Source organism: Hakea prostrata, chromosome 8 (assembly GCF_041222555.1).
Source record: "Hakea prostrata isolate BN-2017 chromosome 8, UWA_Hpros_2, whole genome shotgun sequence".
Classification (NCBI taxonomy): domain Eukaryota; kingdom Viridiplantae; phylum Streptophyta; class Magnoliopsida; order Proteales; family Proteaceae; genus Hakea; species Hakea prostrata.
Window position 1 is genome coordinate 16,501,789 of NC_142607.1, and position 17,039 is coordinate 16,518,827.

The 17,039-nt window shown below is 36.1% G+C and overlaps 1 protein-coding gene across 2 annotated transcripts; it reads left to right on the forward strand.

The window, feature by feature from the left end:
* The first annotated feature begins 3,160 nt into the window (after positions 1-3,160).
* On the forward strand, positions 3,161-10,605 carry LOC149007286 (uncharacterized). 2 transcript variants are annotated; one of them, XM_089165688.1, is made up of 4 exons: positions 3,161-3,430; positions 5,046-5,244; positions 6,918-7,820; positions 9,358-10,605. In XM_089165688.1, exons 2-4 carry the CDS (start codon positions 5,146-5,148, stop codon positions 10,243-10,245), a joined length of 1,890 nt encoding a protein of 629 aa, XP_089021814.1. In that variant the 5' UTR covers positions 3,161-3,430; positions 5,046-5,145; the 3' UTR covers positions 10,246-10,605. The 2 variants fall into 2 exon arrangements, with proteins under 2 accessions (XP_089021814.1, XP_089021813.1); XM_089165687.1 differs by having other exon boundaries at positions 5,049-5,244.
* Positions 10,606-17,039: the final 6,434 nt, after the last annotated feature.

The following is a 17,039-nucleotide window of genomic DNA, read 5'->3' on the forward strand; positions in this document are numbered from 1 at the left end:
TCATTAAAGTAAACGCTAGTAGGTGTCGAAAGCCTTTCTTCTTCTTCTTCTTTTTCTTTTTTTATTTTTTTATTTTTTTAATTAAATAAAGTCAAATCCTATAAGTATCAATTTTGATAAATTCAAATTAAAAAACTTGAAAAGAATTTATTACCCTAAGGGGCATTTCATGGGGTTCTAGCCCCTCATGGACCTAGCGGGGGATACTTGAGGGCCGAAAGGTGATCCAGGTTGGGCCATATTGGGTCATTGTTGAAGAAGCCCAAATTAATGTTTGGATAGATTGGTGGCTACCTCATAGCGAAGATTATAGAATCTGTTGTTGATCGAATTAACCGATTCCTATCACTAGGGTTTCAGAGCTGATAAACCAAGAAATGAGGGAATGAAAAGTTGATCTTACAAATTAGATTTTTTACCCTGCAAATACAGATACTATACTGTGTATGAAGTTAGGGTTATTTCAAACATGTCGATATCTTGTTGGTTTTGATCTTGCTAAGTTTTTTTAAACTAATCCAATATTTTTCTACATATGGTGAATATGTAGGGCATGACTTTGAGGAACTGGATTGTGAGGCAGAGAGCCAATCTTACTGATGAACTTCTCTCATATATTATTTGTTAAGGATAATAAAATATATTTTTATTTATCTTTAAATAGTTATGTAATTGGTGATGAAATTTTTTATTGATAAATGTAATAGTCAAACCACTTTATTTTAAAATTTTAGAATAATGAAAATGTTTCAATCTATTACAATTTAAAAATAAACTTTCGCTAATTAAAAATTATGAATTCTTCGAGTTTAATGTTATAAAATTATTGGTCTATCTTATCATGATCGGTTAACTAGGGCTGCAATTAGGCCAGGCTTTTGTAATCCCAAGTCCAGCCCTATATATTCTAATCTGAGCTTATTCCCGCCCTGACTCTAGTTCAGAGCCAATGATTATTGTCCCTAGCCCTAAGCCCTACAGGGCCAAGCCAAGCCCATTCCCGCCCTCATTGGCCCTAATTGGGCGGGCGGGGGCCCTAAGGCTCGACCCGAGGCCCCGGCCTGACCCCGATTGCCCCCGACCGAAGCCCGGCCGGCCCACCCCCGATGGCCTATCCCTGGCCCTAACCCTGATTAGCCTTGTCCCGCCCTGACTCTAGTTCAGAGCCAGGATTATTGTCCCTAGCCCTAAGCCCTACAGGGCCAAGCCAAGCCCATTCCCGCCCTCATTGGCCCTAATTGGGCCGGGTCGGGATGGGTTGGCCCTAATTGGCTCTGACCCTGATTGGCCCTGGCCTTGACCCTGATTGCCCCTGACCCCGATTAGCCTTGTCCCTGGCCTTGATTGACCCTATATTGGCCCTAACCTTAATTGGTCATTTCCATGAACCTAAAATATCAAATGTAAATTCATAAAAATAAAATATAATAATAATAAAAATAAAAGTATCATAAGTAAACTAAAAATAAAATTCATAGAAATATAAGATGATTCAAGCTCATACAAAATGATAAAATAGTCAATAAGTTGATAGTGTTACTTTAAACATAAATAAATTCATACTCCACAATTCTATATTGATCTATGAAAGTTTCCCATTGCTTTGATGATGGAAATTGAAAACCTCTCCCATTACTTTGGTGATGGAAATTGAAAACCCATTCCATTGATATCCTTATTCAACAAAAAAATATATATACTTAAAACTTTGTTAACAAGTAAATCAACAATAATTTAGTATTGATATTTTTTTCACAGTTAAAGAAAATTATATTTTAGTTACAAATATAGCTATCTGGCCTTATATAAGTTTTTTTTTTCTTGAAATATTACATCAGAGGCAAAATAAAGATGTTAATATTCATGAGGAGAAGTTGGAATGTAGATTTGTTAGATATTAATTCTCTATATACTAGCTTTTATTATTTATAATATATTATCTCGCTTTAGTCAAAAAAAAAAATCAATGATTTTTTGGAACTAAAAATGATTTAGTTGGAAAATAAAAATTATCTTAAAAATAATATAAAAAGTGAACTTATAATCTAATATGATCAAAATGACTGAAGGTCAAAGTCGAGACTTATAGTTATATCAATGTTAATGTGAAGATTAGGGTAGAAATCTAATACATGATCAGGTCAAATTAACATTAAGACTAGAGCCAAAATTAAGGTTCGAGCCAAAATCAGGTGGATGCTTACTACATTGGTAATGAAAATATAATATATTTTTATTTAATTTTTTACAAAACATGATCATGTTTTTAAAATTTGATACATGTCAAATATTCACACATGTAGATTATAATTAATTCATCTCCATATGGGTTGAGGGTCCAGACTCAAATTAGGGCCAAAATCATGAGCCTAGATCAATGCCAAGATTAGGGCCAATATCAAGGTCAGAATCAGGGTCAGATTCAGGAGCCAAGATCAGGGTCGAGATCAGAGTCAAAATTAGGGCCAAAATCAGGACTAGAATCAATGCTAGAATCAAGGCCAATATTAGGACAAAAATCAGGGATGGACCGAGATGGACTGGGCGAGCCAGAGAATAATCCCGGGCCCGCCCTTTGGCCCTAGTTTAGGGCCAGATAATTTTGGCCGTAACCAGCCCTTAGGATCAAAATCTTTAGCCCAAACCTTGTTCGGGCTTAGGGCGGGTCAGAGCCGCCAGGGCCAAACTAACACCCCTACGATTAATTACCTAAGGAAAATTGATTCTTGAGATAATTATCACCTTATTTTGCATACATTAGAAATCAGAGCGTTATAGAGATGGAGCCCAGAAAGAAGCACTTCATTCACCTTTTATTTTTTATTTTTTTTATTTTTTTCCCATTTTCAAAATTTAATTCCGACAACAGACAATGAAAGATTAAAATAACCAACAAACAAGTAATGAGAGAAAAATTAGATGATTTAGTAGAAGATCTATATTTAATTAAATAAATTTGATGATAGATCTCTATAAACATTCAGCCAAGGGTCATAGAGCTATCCTGCTGCCACCTTCTCAAATATTTAACGATAAAAGTAACAGTTAAAGAAAATAAGTGTTTGATACCTAGAAATGGGAGAAAAGAAAATAAATGATGGGTCGGGTTATAAAACGCTTGTGCTCGGAATCAGTGGTCCTTTTAAATTGCTGGAAAATAGAACCTTGGAGGGTCACTCTCCGTCTCTCCGCAATCAAGTTTCTTCTTATCTGTTAGTCTATCCAAAGTTCAGATTACCGTGAGCCTTGCATTATATAATTTTTTTTCTGCAATTCCCTTTTCCTTGTGTGTAGTTTCTCCTTCAAGAATTTTTGTGGATAAGATCTTTGAATGGATGTCTAAGTTCTGGGTTCTATACGCACTGCAACGATGACCTTTCTCTCTGCTTCTCTGTCGATGCCCACTGGTGTCATCTAACCAGTACTCTAGGTACTTCTTACAACTTCTACTGTTCTTTCCCCAAATTTGCAAAATTAGAATGATCATGCTGAAAACTCCTTCCTACTCTGTTTGCAACCATTTCTTGGATTCATCAAACGATACCCCATCTGGAGATGTTGTCATTTTCTTTAAATCATTTTTTTTTTCTTGTTGGGTTACTTTGTGTTTCCATTCATCTTGGTTTCTGTTACACTTTTAGATTAATGATGAAAGAAAGGACAGATTGCGGTACTCTTTTGGTTTCTTGCTGAATCTTTTATCATTAGTCTTAATGGTTCTTAGTTCTTACTTTGTTTAACTGATGAATCATGAGGAAATGCAATCCCCTCATGCTTCCACTTTAATTTTTCTATATTCTCAAGTTAATTTTGATTGGATTGCTTGATGATTGTAATAGTTCCTTGTTCCTTTATTGTTGATTTAGGTGTCTAGGAACTATAATATATTATACTTCCTCTGCCGTTGAAGCTAGGATTTGTTGTTACAGAATTAGCCCAAAAAAAAAGGGAAAAAGAAACTTAATTATTTTCAAGAACCTCCCTCTTCCCTACGAAATTATTTGTTTTGTCTTTATACAGTTATCCAATTATTGTGTGCTAAAGCATCCTGTAACACAAAACAGCATCAAATGCAGAAGTAATTTCGTTATTGATCAAAAGGGCCACCGAACTTTTAGTTTTCTTTGGAGTTGGAAGCTCTACGATATAGGCACATCTGGGTAGGCTTCTTGAGCCCTCGTTCTGAGTGAGCAGCAGACCCGAAATGTTGGGGTGGGGCACTTCTGCACTTTTGGAGCTTGTCCAGCTTCTGGTGCTGGAAGTCAATGTGATGTTTTGTCCTTTGTAGCCTAAAATTTCATTTGAAGCTGAAGAAGATTAGCCAATCATGCACTACAAATCTTTCCTAAGGCTAGTTAGTAGTAACTTTATTCTTGGTTGGTTGATACATTAAATCACATCATTTTGTGATTATCTTAAATCTGATCTCAATTTTTTTTATTGTTGACGTAGTGCTGGAATGGTTTTATTATATCTTTAAATCTCATATGTACATCCATGGTCTACTTAAATGTGTTGCCTCAACCTGCACTGTATTTCTTTGTTTTCAGACTAAATATGGTTTGATGAATCTGTTCCTATTTGCCAAAATCAGAGCCTCTTGCCTTTATGTCCATGTGGTACATTCATCTTATTTCTTCCTCTCCCCCCCCCCCCTTTTTTCCTCCTTTTTTCTGGGGTATATTCATCAGAATTTTTGTCATTTCCTCAGTAGACTTCTATGTTTCCATAACAAGGATAGCAAGAAAACTCTACCTTATGTGGATGAATCCAATAAGCCATGCAACTTATAGTTGTATATATTTGGGATATATCCCTCTTGAAACAAGATGATTTGGTCGAAAGATAAGTACTGGGTGAATTTTTTTTGTTTTTTTTTTGGGGTTGGGGGGGGGGGAGGGGGGAAGAAATTGCAAGCAAAAAGGAACTGTATTGGTTCTTGTGATTTATTTAAACTAACTCGCCCCTGCAATTGGCATCCTTACTGATTCATTTCCAAATTTCCCTCTCTCATCCAAACTTTTTTCCCCTGAAAATTTCCCTAGCAGGTGCCATCTCTGACCACCACAAGAGGAAGTCTAGGTTGAAGCAAATCCCCTCAACACATACTTCGGGTGAACCAAGGGTGGACGAAAGCCACATAGGATGGAAGGTAGTGATAGGGTGGATTCTGGTATCACTACCAAGGACCAAGACAGAACAAGTACAGAAAAAAATGATTGCATTCAACAATCAGTTAACAAGGTATTTTGCCTCAATTGTTTTTCTTGTGCTGATTATCTCGTTTGCATTGTGTTGCATTTATTTTAACCTTTTTCAGCAGCCAAAATTTTTATTAAAGAATTAAGCGCTTGCTCAATGCTTAAAGCAATGGTTCAGTAATACATAAAACTGCAATCTTCAGGCATGTTAGATGCCTTTAATTTGCAAGGTTTAACTGTTTAAGTACTATTGAGGATGTCATGATTCCTGTCTGCAATTTTATTTATTTATTTATTATTATTTTATTATTATTTTTTTTAAGATTCAATTATCTTCCTTCAATTTTTGAAATTTTGATTTTAAATTGATCAGTAAATTGTTTTGGTCTACTTTGATTTTCTTTGTTTTTCTTTTCTCATTGGTAGCTTTTTCTATGGCCTATCATTTATATATTTCCATTGCATCAAGTCATTATATTTTTATTTGCTTGAGTAATTTATCATAGCCTTTCACAAGACAGAATTTTGAAACTTGTTATCTTTTCAAAACTATAAGATGGTCTGTGTGCGGCTAGATTATGGGTTTAAGAATGTACATACAAAGATCGAGTTAATTTTTCATCATGTCAGTCGATTTTCCAATTTTATCAAACTAATTAAAGATGTAGATTTCCCAACATGATCTAAATAGTCGATCATCATAATTGATGGGACTGGTAGTGCAAAAAAATTCTGGTCATTTGATGATTTGGTATTGAAGGGCAGGTTAGGAGGGGAGGGAAAGTCTGGGAAAATTACACCAGCAGGAGGGGAGAGAAAAGATCATATGGTAAAAGGGAGGGAGAGGGGGAGAAGAAGATTGCACACTCACAGATGTGCAGACTTCTCAAACCGTAGACTAAATTCATTCTTTCTAACCTGCTTATTCATTGGTTACACATCTACTTATAACTGCACCCCCACCTCCTCCCACCCCCACCCTCAACCCAACCCAAAATTAAAAAGTGAAAAGTCTCAGTTACTTCCTAAAATAGAGACTAATAAAAGTAGTCACTCAGTAAAACTCAAATTGGAGGGAGCAGCGGAAGAAGAGTGCACAGGCACAGCCACACAGCCTTCACAAGTGAAAATACTCAAGTTGAAGTTCTTAATCTGCTTCTGTTGTTAGTTACACATCAATTTGTAGAACTCAAAAATGAATAACGACTCCCAAGTACTTACTAAACTAGGAACTCTAATTAGAAATTCCCATACATGTTTAACAGTTACCTAAAATAAAAGAAATAAGTCCTAAAAATCCTAATAAAGCAGACGAAAGTTGGGATTTGGGTTTTTAAATGGATTCACATGGAAGTGCACCTGCATCATTTGGCCAAACTGACTCTGTTAGAGTGCCAGATCTGAACCCTGAAACATAGTGATTTTATTACAGAAGCTGCCTTCATGTTGAGAAACAACAGGATTTCCATTTCTTCAGCTGATTCAAAATCAGAGGACAAATCCAAACATCATTGCCATGTATACTTCATTGGTTTCTATTGGCAGAAATACTATAATGGTGTTACTCATTTTCACTACATACTTCAGCTGGTTCAAAATCGTAGGAAAATTTATTTTCAAATTGGAGCCAAATTTCAGTATTATTAAAAAATAATCTATAGAAATGTCTATGGCATCTTTAAGCAGCAGTATACTAATGAGGCTTCCCTGTCACAGGACCAACAACCTAACCAACTAAATCCAATTTCAAGACCTATGGATTCCTCGGTCCAACCTCACTGCCTAATCTGCTCAAGCAAAGAGAGCTGCCAAATAGTTCGTTCGAGAACTAAACAAATGAACTATTTGATTGAAAGAGGGAAGGCTTATGAAGTCCAGTCCATTTTTGACAGTTTATTGGAGGGTGGACACCTACCGTCCTTGATAACATATACCACTTTATTATCTGCCTTGACTGCCCAGAAGGACTTCAAATCTATTCCATTACTTATCTCCCAGGTGGAAGAGAGGGGAATGAAGCGTGACTCAATTTTCTTCAATGCAGTTATCAATGCTTTCTCTGAGGCTGGAAATTTTGAGGAAGCCATGAAAACCTTCTGGAGGATGAAGGAAAGTGGATCTAAACCCACAACCAGTACCTTCAATACCTTAATCAAGGGGTATGGTATTGCTGGTAAGCCAGAAGAATCCCTTAAACTACTAGAGTTGATGTCTAAGGAGGAAAATGTGAAACCTAATCACAGGACATATAACATGCTTGCCAGAGCTTGGTGTAACAAGAACAACATTGTGGAAGCCTGGAATGTGGTTTATAAGATGGTGGCATCTGGTTTGCAGCCTGATGTTGTTACATTCAACACAATAGCTAGAGCTTATGCACAGAATGGGGAGACAAGTAAGGCTGAAGGGATGATATTTGAGATGCAGAATAATAATGTGCAGCCTAATGAGCGCACTTGTGGCATCATCGTAAGTGGGTATTGTAAACAGGGTGACATGGAAGATGCCTTGAGATTTGTGCGCAGGCTGAAGAGTCTCCAGGTGCAACCCAATCTTGTTATTTTCAACACTCTGTTAAAAGGTTTTCTAGATATTACAGATGAGGATGGGGTTGATGAGGTGAGTTTTGACCTTTCTACTACAATGTACATTTCAATTGATTTTTTTTTCTTCTTGTCTCCTTCAAAAACACGATGTAGTATTATGTGGCATTGAATTTGGCCAAATCATTTTCCAAAAGCTTGTAGGGTACAGTTACTAAGCCAGATCTTTTATCTATTTCAGTTGGTTTTGTAGCAATTGATTATCGCAAATGTTTGAATTTATTCGGTCTACTTTCAAGGGATTTGGGATCCATATAAGTTTTGATTTTATCTGGTTGTGGATTCTTACTATTGTGAATTTGCAAAAGATTTTCCCAAAAGCTTGTAGGGTACAGTTATTAAGCCAGATCTTTTATCTATTTCAGTTGGTTTTGTAGCAATTGATTATCGCTTAAATGTTTGAATTTAAATTCGGTCTCACTCTTTTTCAAGGGATATTGGGAATTTCCAATATAAGTTTTTGATTTTATCTGGTTGTGGATTCTTACTATTGTGAATTTGCAAAAGATTTTCCCAAAATACACTGAAAATTGTTTGCTTTGTTGTAAGATCAGTCTGATGCTAAATTTGAAGCCAATTTTTGTCGTCTTTCCCAACAAAATTTCTTTTTGGCGTAATATTTCTCTTTGCTATTATCTAAATAGCCGCTTTGTGAAAATTACTGGGATAAGGCTGCATAGGAAAACTCCTCCCTCAACCCCCCCCCCCCACCCAAAAAAAAAAAAAAAAAAAACTGCTCTTGCAAAAGCCTTTGGGACCGGATTCCCCTATTTCTCTTTGTGATAGTGGGTCACTTTTCTTGTTGTACATATATCATAGTGTTAGGTACCTAACTAGTGCCCCCAAAAGCTCCAAAGCTAATGGAATGAGCTGAGTCGAGCCTTTAAGCTATCCATGTTAGGCTAGCCCAATCTAGTGCCCATACACTAAATTTGGCCCCATTAGACACATAACATACCACCACGCTCCTACAGTCGCTGTCTTTGACAACTCTCACTCTAGCAATAGGTAGCCCTCTCCAAGTGGCTTCACTTTTACTCCCTAATTTTCTTTTTGGGTGGCAAGTAGCCTTTCTTGGTAACTTCCACTCTACTCCAAGCAGCCATTTTTGGAATTCAAAGCCTTGACATGGTGCCAGCTTTGATACCAAATGTTAGGTACTTGACCAGTGCTCCAAAAGCTGTATAGTTGATGGAATGATTTGAGTCAAGTCCTTTAACCTATCCCATACTAGGCTAGCCCAATCTAACGCCCACACACCAAATTTGGCCCCATTAGGCACATAACATATAGCATTTATCGAATGATAGCAAACAAGTCCCTGATGGCTGGTGTTCCAGAATATTTAGTTCTGCTCTTTAGCTGCTGCTACATCAAGACTGTTTGTCATTCAGACTACATATTTTTAAGAGAAAATTTTGTGGGCTTAACATTATGTCTTCCAGCTCTTGTGGATTTTTATCTTTTTGGTTTTCATAATTTTTTCCTCCATCTTCTGTTGATATACATTATATTCATAAGGAGTTACTCACTGATAGTCTGCAATTGGACAGGTTCTGTCACTGATGAAAGAATTTGAGGTCAAACCAGATGTGGTAACATTCAGCACCATGATGAATGCATGGAGTACAGCTGGACTCATGGATAGATGCAGAAAGATCTTTGATGACATGGTAAAGGCTGGTATAGAACCTGACATCCATGCATATAGTATTCTTGCAAAAGGTTATGTACGTGCACGTCAACCGGAGAAGGCTGAAGCACTTCTAACAACAATGGCTGATTTGGGTGTACGCCCAAATGTTGTCATCTTCACTACCATCATTAGTGGATGGTGCAGTGCAGCAAAAATGGAATATGCAATGAGAGTTTTTGAGATGATGTTGAAATTTCGTGTCTCTCCCAATGTGAAGACATTTGACACCCTTATATGGGGGTTCGCAGAAGCAAAGCAGCCATGGAGAGCAGAAGAGATGCTTCAAACCATGGAAGATATGAGGATCCTTCCCAAGAAAAGCACAATCCAGCTTGTAGTGGAGGCTTGGCGTGCCGTTGATTTAGTGGATGAGGCCAACAGGTTCTTGAGCACAGTGGATCAGGAACTGATTCTTCCCTCAGATACAACAGATGAGATACCTGCTCAGAACCTTGAAAGGATTTACCAGAAACAAGATCTGGTTGCTCCTTTTTCCAATCAATTGCATGCACCTGGGTTAGTAATTAATGATCAGCAAGGGCCAGCAGCTGCTAACATAAGAAGCCGGATGGTGTTGAAAGATGCAGAGTTCTCTTCAGATTCTCTATATTCTTCTACTAAATCCATGTTATCCGCTCATGCATGTGGTTTTGGGGCAAATTCACCAATTGTATGCCAGAAGCCATCCCAAATTCAGTTTGGAATTTATGGACAGCTTGTAAATTCATGTAAATTGTGTTTTTAAAATTGAGGAGAGGCTAATGGGATGACTCCTTGGAGGACTATAGACATGAATCATACAGCAAGTTTGTATTTCCCCCCGTGAGGTGCACCCAATGTGAAGGAAATGCTGCACTTGCTCCCAAGAAGTTCAGTCAGTTCCTACCATAGCATAAGTTGCAGATAGCAAAGAGAGCAGATTCATTGCTGTCAAGAATCGTGTAGGGCATCACAAGAACCTCCTTTCCTCTCTAAATCTTCCAAATTGTACAAGTTATTTGCAGCATACTTTGTGTATTTGCTTACAAAGCACAGTATACAGCAGGGGACAGAAATTGTTGCTTTATTCCTGACATCAATGAGAATATCATAGTATTGATTGTAATGCTGGACTCCCCCTTTTCTCTAACTGCTGGTAAAATCTTAAATTTCTTCTATTTGTGAGAAAGATTGGAACATTGGTGTTGGTGCCATTGCCAAAATGGGGATGCTTGGCAAGGAGAAGATTAAATGTCAATGAGAGATCATTTCATACCTGCACGCCTCAGAGTTATAGTCAACTCAACTAAATGAACCTGTCTAAATTGATTGATTTGCTCATTTGCCGTTTAAGGCATGTTAGCAATTTTATAACCTATTAGTATCTTTTCTCACTTGCTAAAAAGATAATGAAGCAAAATGACTTTGAAGCCCAAACCTGCAGAAACTTCTCCACTGTGGTTTCACAGTCTGTTACTGGAATCAATAATGCTTACCTTCTTGATAATAAATTGATCCAGTATGAGTAAGTATTTTAGTTTACTATCTGAGATTTCCAAGAGCAAATCAGCTACCTTGTCAAGAACACTGATTCTGAATAGCCCAAAAACAGCACCAATGGTTACAACTGAAACAGCATTACTGGTAGAAATGATCATCAAACAAGGTTTACTCCAGCAGAAATCAGAATATTTGATTTCTCTGTTCTCTGAAGTCTAAATGGCATGTGAAACAAAGTAAAGAGAAAAGAAGAAAATGCAAACTCACTTGAAGTGAAGTAAGAAGGTTGGGTCTTTCAATGCACAGGTGAAGTAATGAGGGTACCTGTGCGATTGATCCTGGACATATGTGACAACCGAACTACCTCGATGACCGAATGAGAAGTAGAACATTTGGGGTTCACCTGAAACAGAGGAAAAGAAGAGGAAGGCTAGCTAGCAGCAGAACCCAACACTGTGATCCTGGTAGATGCTAAGGTTGAGCGTGGGTGGACTACTTGAGTCCCAGCTCAAAGTGGTCTGATCTGTCTTTGAAATTTTAACTCAGTTAGGCAAATTTAACTTTAGGTGGCTGTGGAGGCTTTTGTGTGGGTGATCTAAGGGTTGGCTCAATTGACAAAAACAACACTTCAAAAGTAAGAGGTCAAGAATTCTTGGGATTGGACTCTGCCCCCATGTATACATGGGTTACAATTCCCAGAAAGATGATAAAAAAAAAAAAAAAAAAAAAAAAAAAAAAAGAAGAAAAGAAAAAGAAAGAAAGAAAGAAGAAGCGAACTGGGCCTTGTGTAAGCCCAACCGCTCAATTCAAGTGTGCACTGAATATTGAAGGAATCACTTCATCCATTCTCTTAAGCATATTTTAATCACCATGGATAACCAATAATGCTTATTTTATTTATTTTTATTTTTATTTTATGTAGAACTGAGGTTTGCCCGACCAATTTATGTAGTTCTTGACTATATCCTTCTACGGAATAGCTGTTATATATATAATTTAAATATAAAAAAGATTTTGCTCCTGACTTCAAGAGATTTCTTCTCTTTTTTTTGGTAGTAACTTCGAGGGAATTCAAATCTAATATCCTAATAATTATTATTTGAGACATTATTTGATGACTTAGTCAATGAAAACATGTGTTTGAGTTATATACTCAAGCATGTGCTGTTTACGGTAGTAAACGCGTAGGACCCGAGATTTCAATTTCGATAATTAATATTCAACGGTCGAAATTTTGATCTCTAAAATTTTGGGTCCGACAAATTTGAAATTTCACGTGGCAGCCCTGCGAAATTTCCGTCGTTACACTGTTCCGTGCGATTTGCAGATTACGACAGGTGATTTTTTTTTCTCTGGTAAACACGTGATTTTTTATTTCTTTTATTGACAACACGTGATCTTTTCCACTTCGAAACCAGCGCATGATCATCCATCACATTTGTTGCTTTTTCTTTTTTAGTTTTTAAACATCACATTTATATGCTACAATTATATAAAATAAAATAAAAAACCGGTAAACAATCATAAAAGGTTCCTACTTCCTACGACTGCAGAAAGGTGCCGCAATCCTAGTCAGCGCAGGGCCTCTCTCAGACTTCACGTGGGTTTCGTAGGGTACTCTGGCAGCCATGCGCTTCTTTTGGTGTTCATCCCAAAAAAAATAGGCCATGCGCCTTTCTAATTAGATCACGTGTTAAAATTATCTTTAAAGTTCAAGCCTGCTATGGGCTTTTTTTACCTTTTAAAGTTCTAGTCGACCATGCTCATATACTTTATTCATAGAGTTCAGATCAACTTCACATTAGGAAAGAATAATGTATTCGCTTGATGATTTTGAACCACACAATAAGTGGTGAGGTCCATATGAATATGTTCTTTTAATATTTATCGATAGACCCCACCCCTATGTAGTTCAAAATCGTCTGAGAAGCACATTGATCTTTCCTAACTAGGAAAGGAAATGATCTAGACTTCTTTTCATATGGTGTGTCACTAACAGTAACAACCATTTGTGTAATTTTGTTAAGAAAGTGACAACTATTTTTAGTACTTAGCCTTAAACTGTTTATTTCTTAATTGAAATAATGAGTTTTTTTTTCATATTGTCCACTTAAGTTCTCTTCATCCACATAGGGGTTGGATACATAATGAGTGAGGGACATTTTGATCATTTAAATGGATAAGGGGTATTATTGTCTATTAGCAATTAAAATGGTGAGGGTATTTATGTCTTAATGCATTTTTAAATTTAAAAACTTAACAGTAAAATGGTCAAAAAATAATGTTGAATTTGTTGTAATATTTCAAATTCACTAGTGTGGATGGTATGTAATGTTGACCACATAAGTGGGCAAACCCGAGTTTAGGCACAACTTGGTAGCATGAAAAAACCTCAAGAATAAGTTACAGATATATTTTATTTTTTGAGTTTAGATTCTTTATTCACAAAAGTAGAGTATTATTACACTACATTTTTTCACTATATAGATTCATTTTTGAGCATTGACAAAGTAGACCTGAGGTAGTAAATCCCCCTCCAAAATATGTTGGAAGGCTCTTTTTTGGTCATTCACTCCAGTATGGATGAACAACAGCTTTTGGAAGTAGTTCTTCCTTCAAGCTCTCTTCCTGATCAATTGGAGGGTGACTCTCTTCGTCGTAAGCCTGGTCGCCCAAGGAAAAATAAGAAGGTTAGAGCAAACTGATGTTAATATACCCTGGATAGCATTGATAAGGAGAGAACTTGATTTAGAGGCTGTTGGTTGTTCTTGTTTTAGATTTTGATTCATTATCTATGATTATGTGAGTTGGATCGAGTGAGGTTAGGTGTATTTGGGGGCAACTGATGTTGCGGGTTTGAGGGATGGCACTTTGATAGTATGTTTGTTATTTTTCTTTTCGCTTTTTAATACAAATGACCCTTTTAGCGAAAAAATTATGATGTTTGCAATGAAATTGTTAATCACGATATGTAAAAGTCAATTTTATTTTTTTTTAACCAAGGTTCGTCTGGACTAGCTTACACGCATCTTAACTACACCCTTAAGGTGTAGCTTACTATAATTATCTGAATGTGTGGTAGAGCTTTGCCCCTAACCTCTAGAAGATTCAAACCCTTGTTATATTTGAATTAAAATAATAAAATAAAGGGAAAACGCCCCCGACTGATTTATTACTAATAAAACCAGCTTACAAAAACGGCCCCCTCCTTATAACGGGAAGTAGCCGAAGTTTGAATAGTAATGCCACTTGTCCTTATTAAAATTAAGAAATCAAAAGACGATACTACCCCATTTATAAAACCAGTTAAATGTCAATTTTACCCTAACTCATTTATTTTGACTTAAAAAATATTGATTTCCACCTCACTAAACATTTATTTTGAATTAAAAATTGGCAAAAAAAGAGGCCCACCCTCCCTAGCAACGAGGGAAGGAAACCACATTTTTTTTGGGGGGGGCAATATTGGAAACGAACGACACCCCCCAGGGAGTTAAACAACCGCTACAACCCACCAGCGAACCACAAAACTGCGAGAAGGAAAACGAGAGGGATACGCCAAATTTGAGTGAACTACTCCCCTCTCGGTTTCTATTTAATTTATTCAATTATTATTCTTTATTTTGGTGATTTTTTTTTAGAGTAAACAGATTATGATTATTTCTCACAATTAATAAGGGTATATGTAACTGACAAAAGGGTAAAAAGTAAAGAGATAAGTAAAAGGGTATTTTGGGATTTTAAAAATATGGAGATGCCACATCCGAAACACGGAACTAATAGTAGGGGGCATTAGTAATATGACAAAGTTAAAGGTTGGATTAGTAATTTTACAAAATACAGGGGATACATTAGTAATAAAATCAAAGTACAGGGGGGCAATAGTAATTATCCCTAAAATAAATTTACCCTTTTTTTCCCCTTATTATTGGATTTTTAACCACAATTACTCAACCAATATATAGTATCATAATAGAACCACCAGAGTTGGTTGCAATCAGGTTTGCACTTTGAAGGGCATTCGAGTAGAAGTCACGTGTAAGGGTGTAAATGAATAATTGAAATTCGCTCCCGACTTCACATCCTCATCCGTTTAGGGGTATTTGAATCCGTCTGATTACTAATATGATGCTGATATGGTATACCCCCTTTCTAACCGGTCATTATCTGTCCGATCAAATTATCCAATTAAGTTACTTATTTGAATTTGTTTTTCTTATTTTATATGTTTTTTTACTTTAAATATATGAATATTTTTCTATATTTTTTACTAAAATAACTACCAAAGTTGCTAAATTCTTAAATTGCAAACTTAACCCTCACAAATAAAGTGGTAAAGATGTTACTAGGTAGACGAAAACTTGTATTCAATCTGTATTCATTGCCATTTAAAATAATCTATTCAAGAAAATAACTATCTGATTATCATCCGAATCCGTCTAAAATCTGATAGGATATTATACGAATCCGTTCGAATATAATAGAATACAGATATAATATTACCACTATCCGATCCGAATTCGATCCGTTTACACCCTTGCTCACATGTGTTCAGGTAGAGAAATTTAACAAAACACTCCAATTAAGCTAAACAAAGCATATGAAATTGATTGTGTTGTGGGTCTAGTAATGGATTATAGAAAACAGTCTTTGTACACTTATCCTAAAAATATAGAATGTCTTTGTACAAGGACATGATCTTGACTCAAATCCAAATATTTATTTAGTCATGGTGGAATCAATTGGAGGAAAAAAAAAATCAAATCCTCTCTTTCTATATTAGCAAAAGTTTAACATAGTTAATTATGTAATCGCCATTTAAGGAATATTAATAAATCTTGGTTACAACATTTAACTATATATTATAGCATATATTTAAATATCATTAGGAGAATGACATATTCAATTATTTGATTAATTGTATATTTATTTAATATGATCAAGTGTTAGATAATCTATGAAGTCCAATAGCAAATATCATTAGGAGAATGACATATTCAATTTTTTTTTTGGGTCATAAATTGAAAAAAAAAATATATTATTTATCAAATGCAGCTAAAGAACCATTTGCAGCTAGCCTCCATAAATGAGGGATTTACAAGCTGGTGGAGTAATCCACTACACTTCAAACAATTTGTATTAGCATTGAAAACCAAGAAATTAAAGCTAGTTTGAGTATTAGAAGTTTTATATATTGATCCATATGAAGGAAATGGAAGTGAAGAAAGGGAGCAAAGACCGAATGTCACTAATAACAACAGAAGTAGCCTCATCAACTGAAGTCGAGGCATTATTTAGGGTCACAATTAGCCACAAGCAAATTGAGACGGCTACATAGCTAGACATTCAGGCTATGAATGTGAAATCCATCCTTGGATTTTCACTCCTTTAATTCGTGGTTTCAAGACCAATAACTCGGGCCTTGAGTCGGCGATAATTGTGGGTCATTCAAGTTAAGCTCAAAGGATTGGAGATGAAACCAATGTTGGTGGATGACCCTTGAAGTGACTCAACAACTCTCCTAGAGTTTAAGTGAAAAAAGAAGATTAATTACGATGGTGTAAAAAGTGTGATTTTGGAATGTCCATAGATCAAAGATGGAGAATCCGATTGATGCAAATAAGGTATCAAATCGAAGATTGTCAAAAGACCTTTCCAACAAAATAAAAATCATTGAAATAAGAGTTCGTTTGGGGATCCAACCATGGATCGGTTGGTTGGGCTATTTGGGTGAACCAACCCCCACCCCATTTTCTGTTTAGGGGCAAAAACGGAATTTTGGATTTTTAAGCCATATTTTATGTTTTAACTCATCTGTAACCACATTTCTTTATGCAAGAACGAGTTTGTGGCTGCGGGAAGAAGAGAAACCAAAGGAGAAGAGCGGTTTCCATCTTTTCAAAGGTGCTCTGCGATTCAGATTATTGCGGGAACGTTGAAGAAAGTTAGAATTCTTAAACCCTTCTCCTTAATTATAGTTGGTGAAAGTTTGATCTTCTCTTCTTTTGTAGAGATCTTGAAAGGGAAGGTTGTTAGGTATCTTTGATGCTTTTGTTTTCT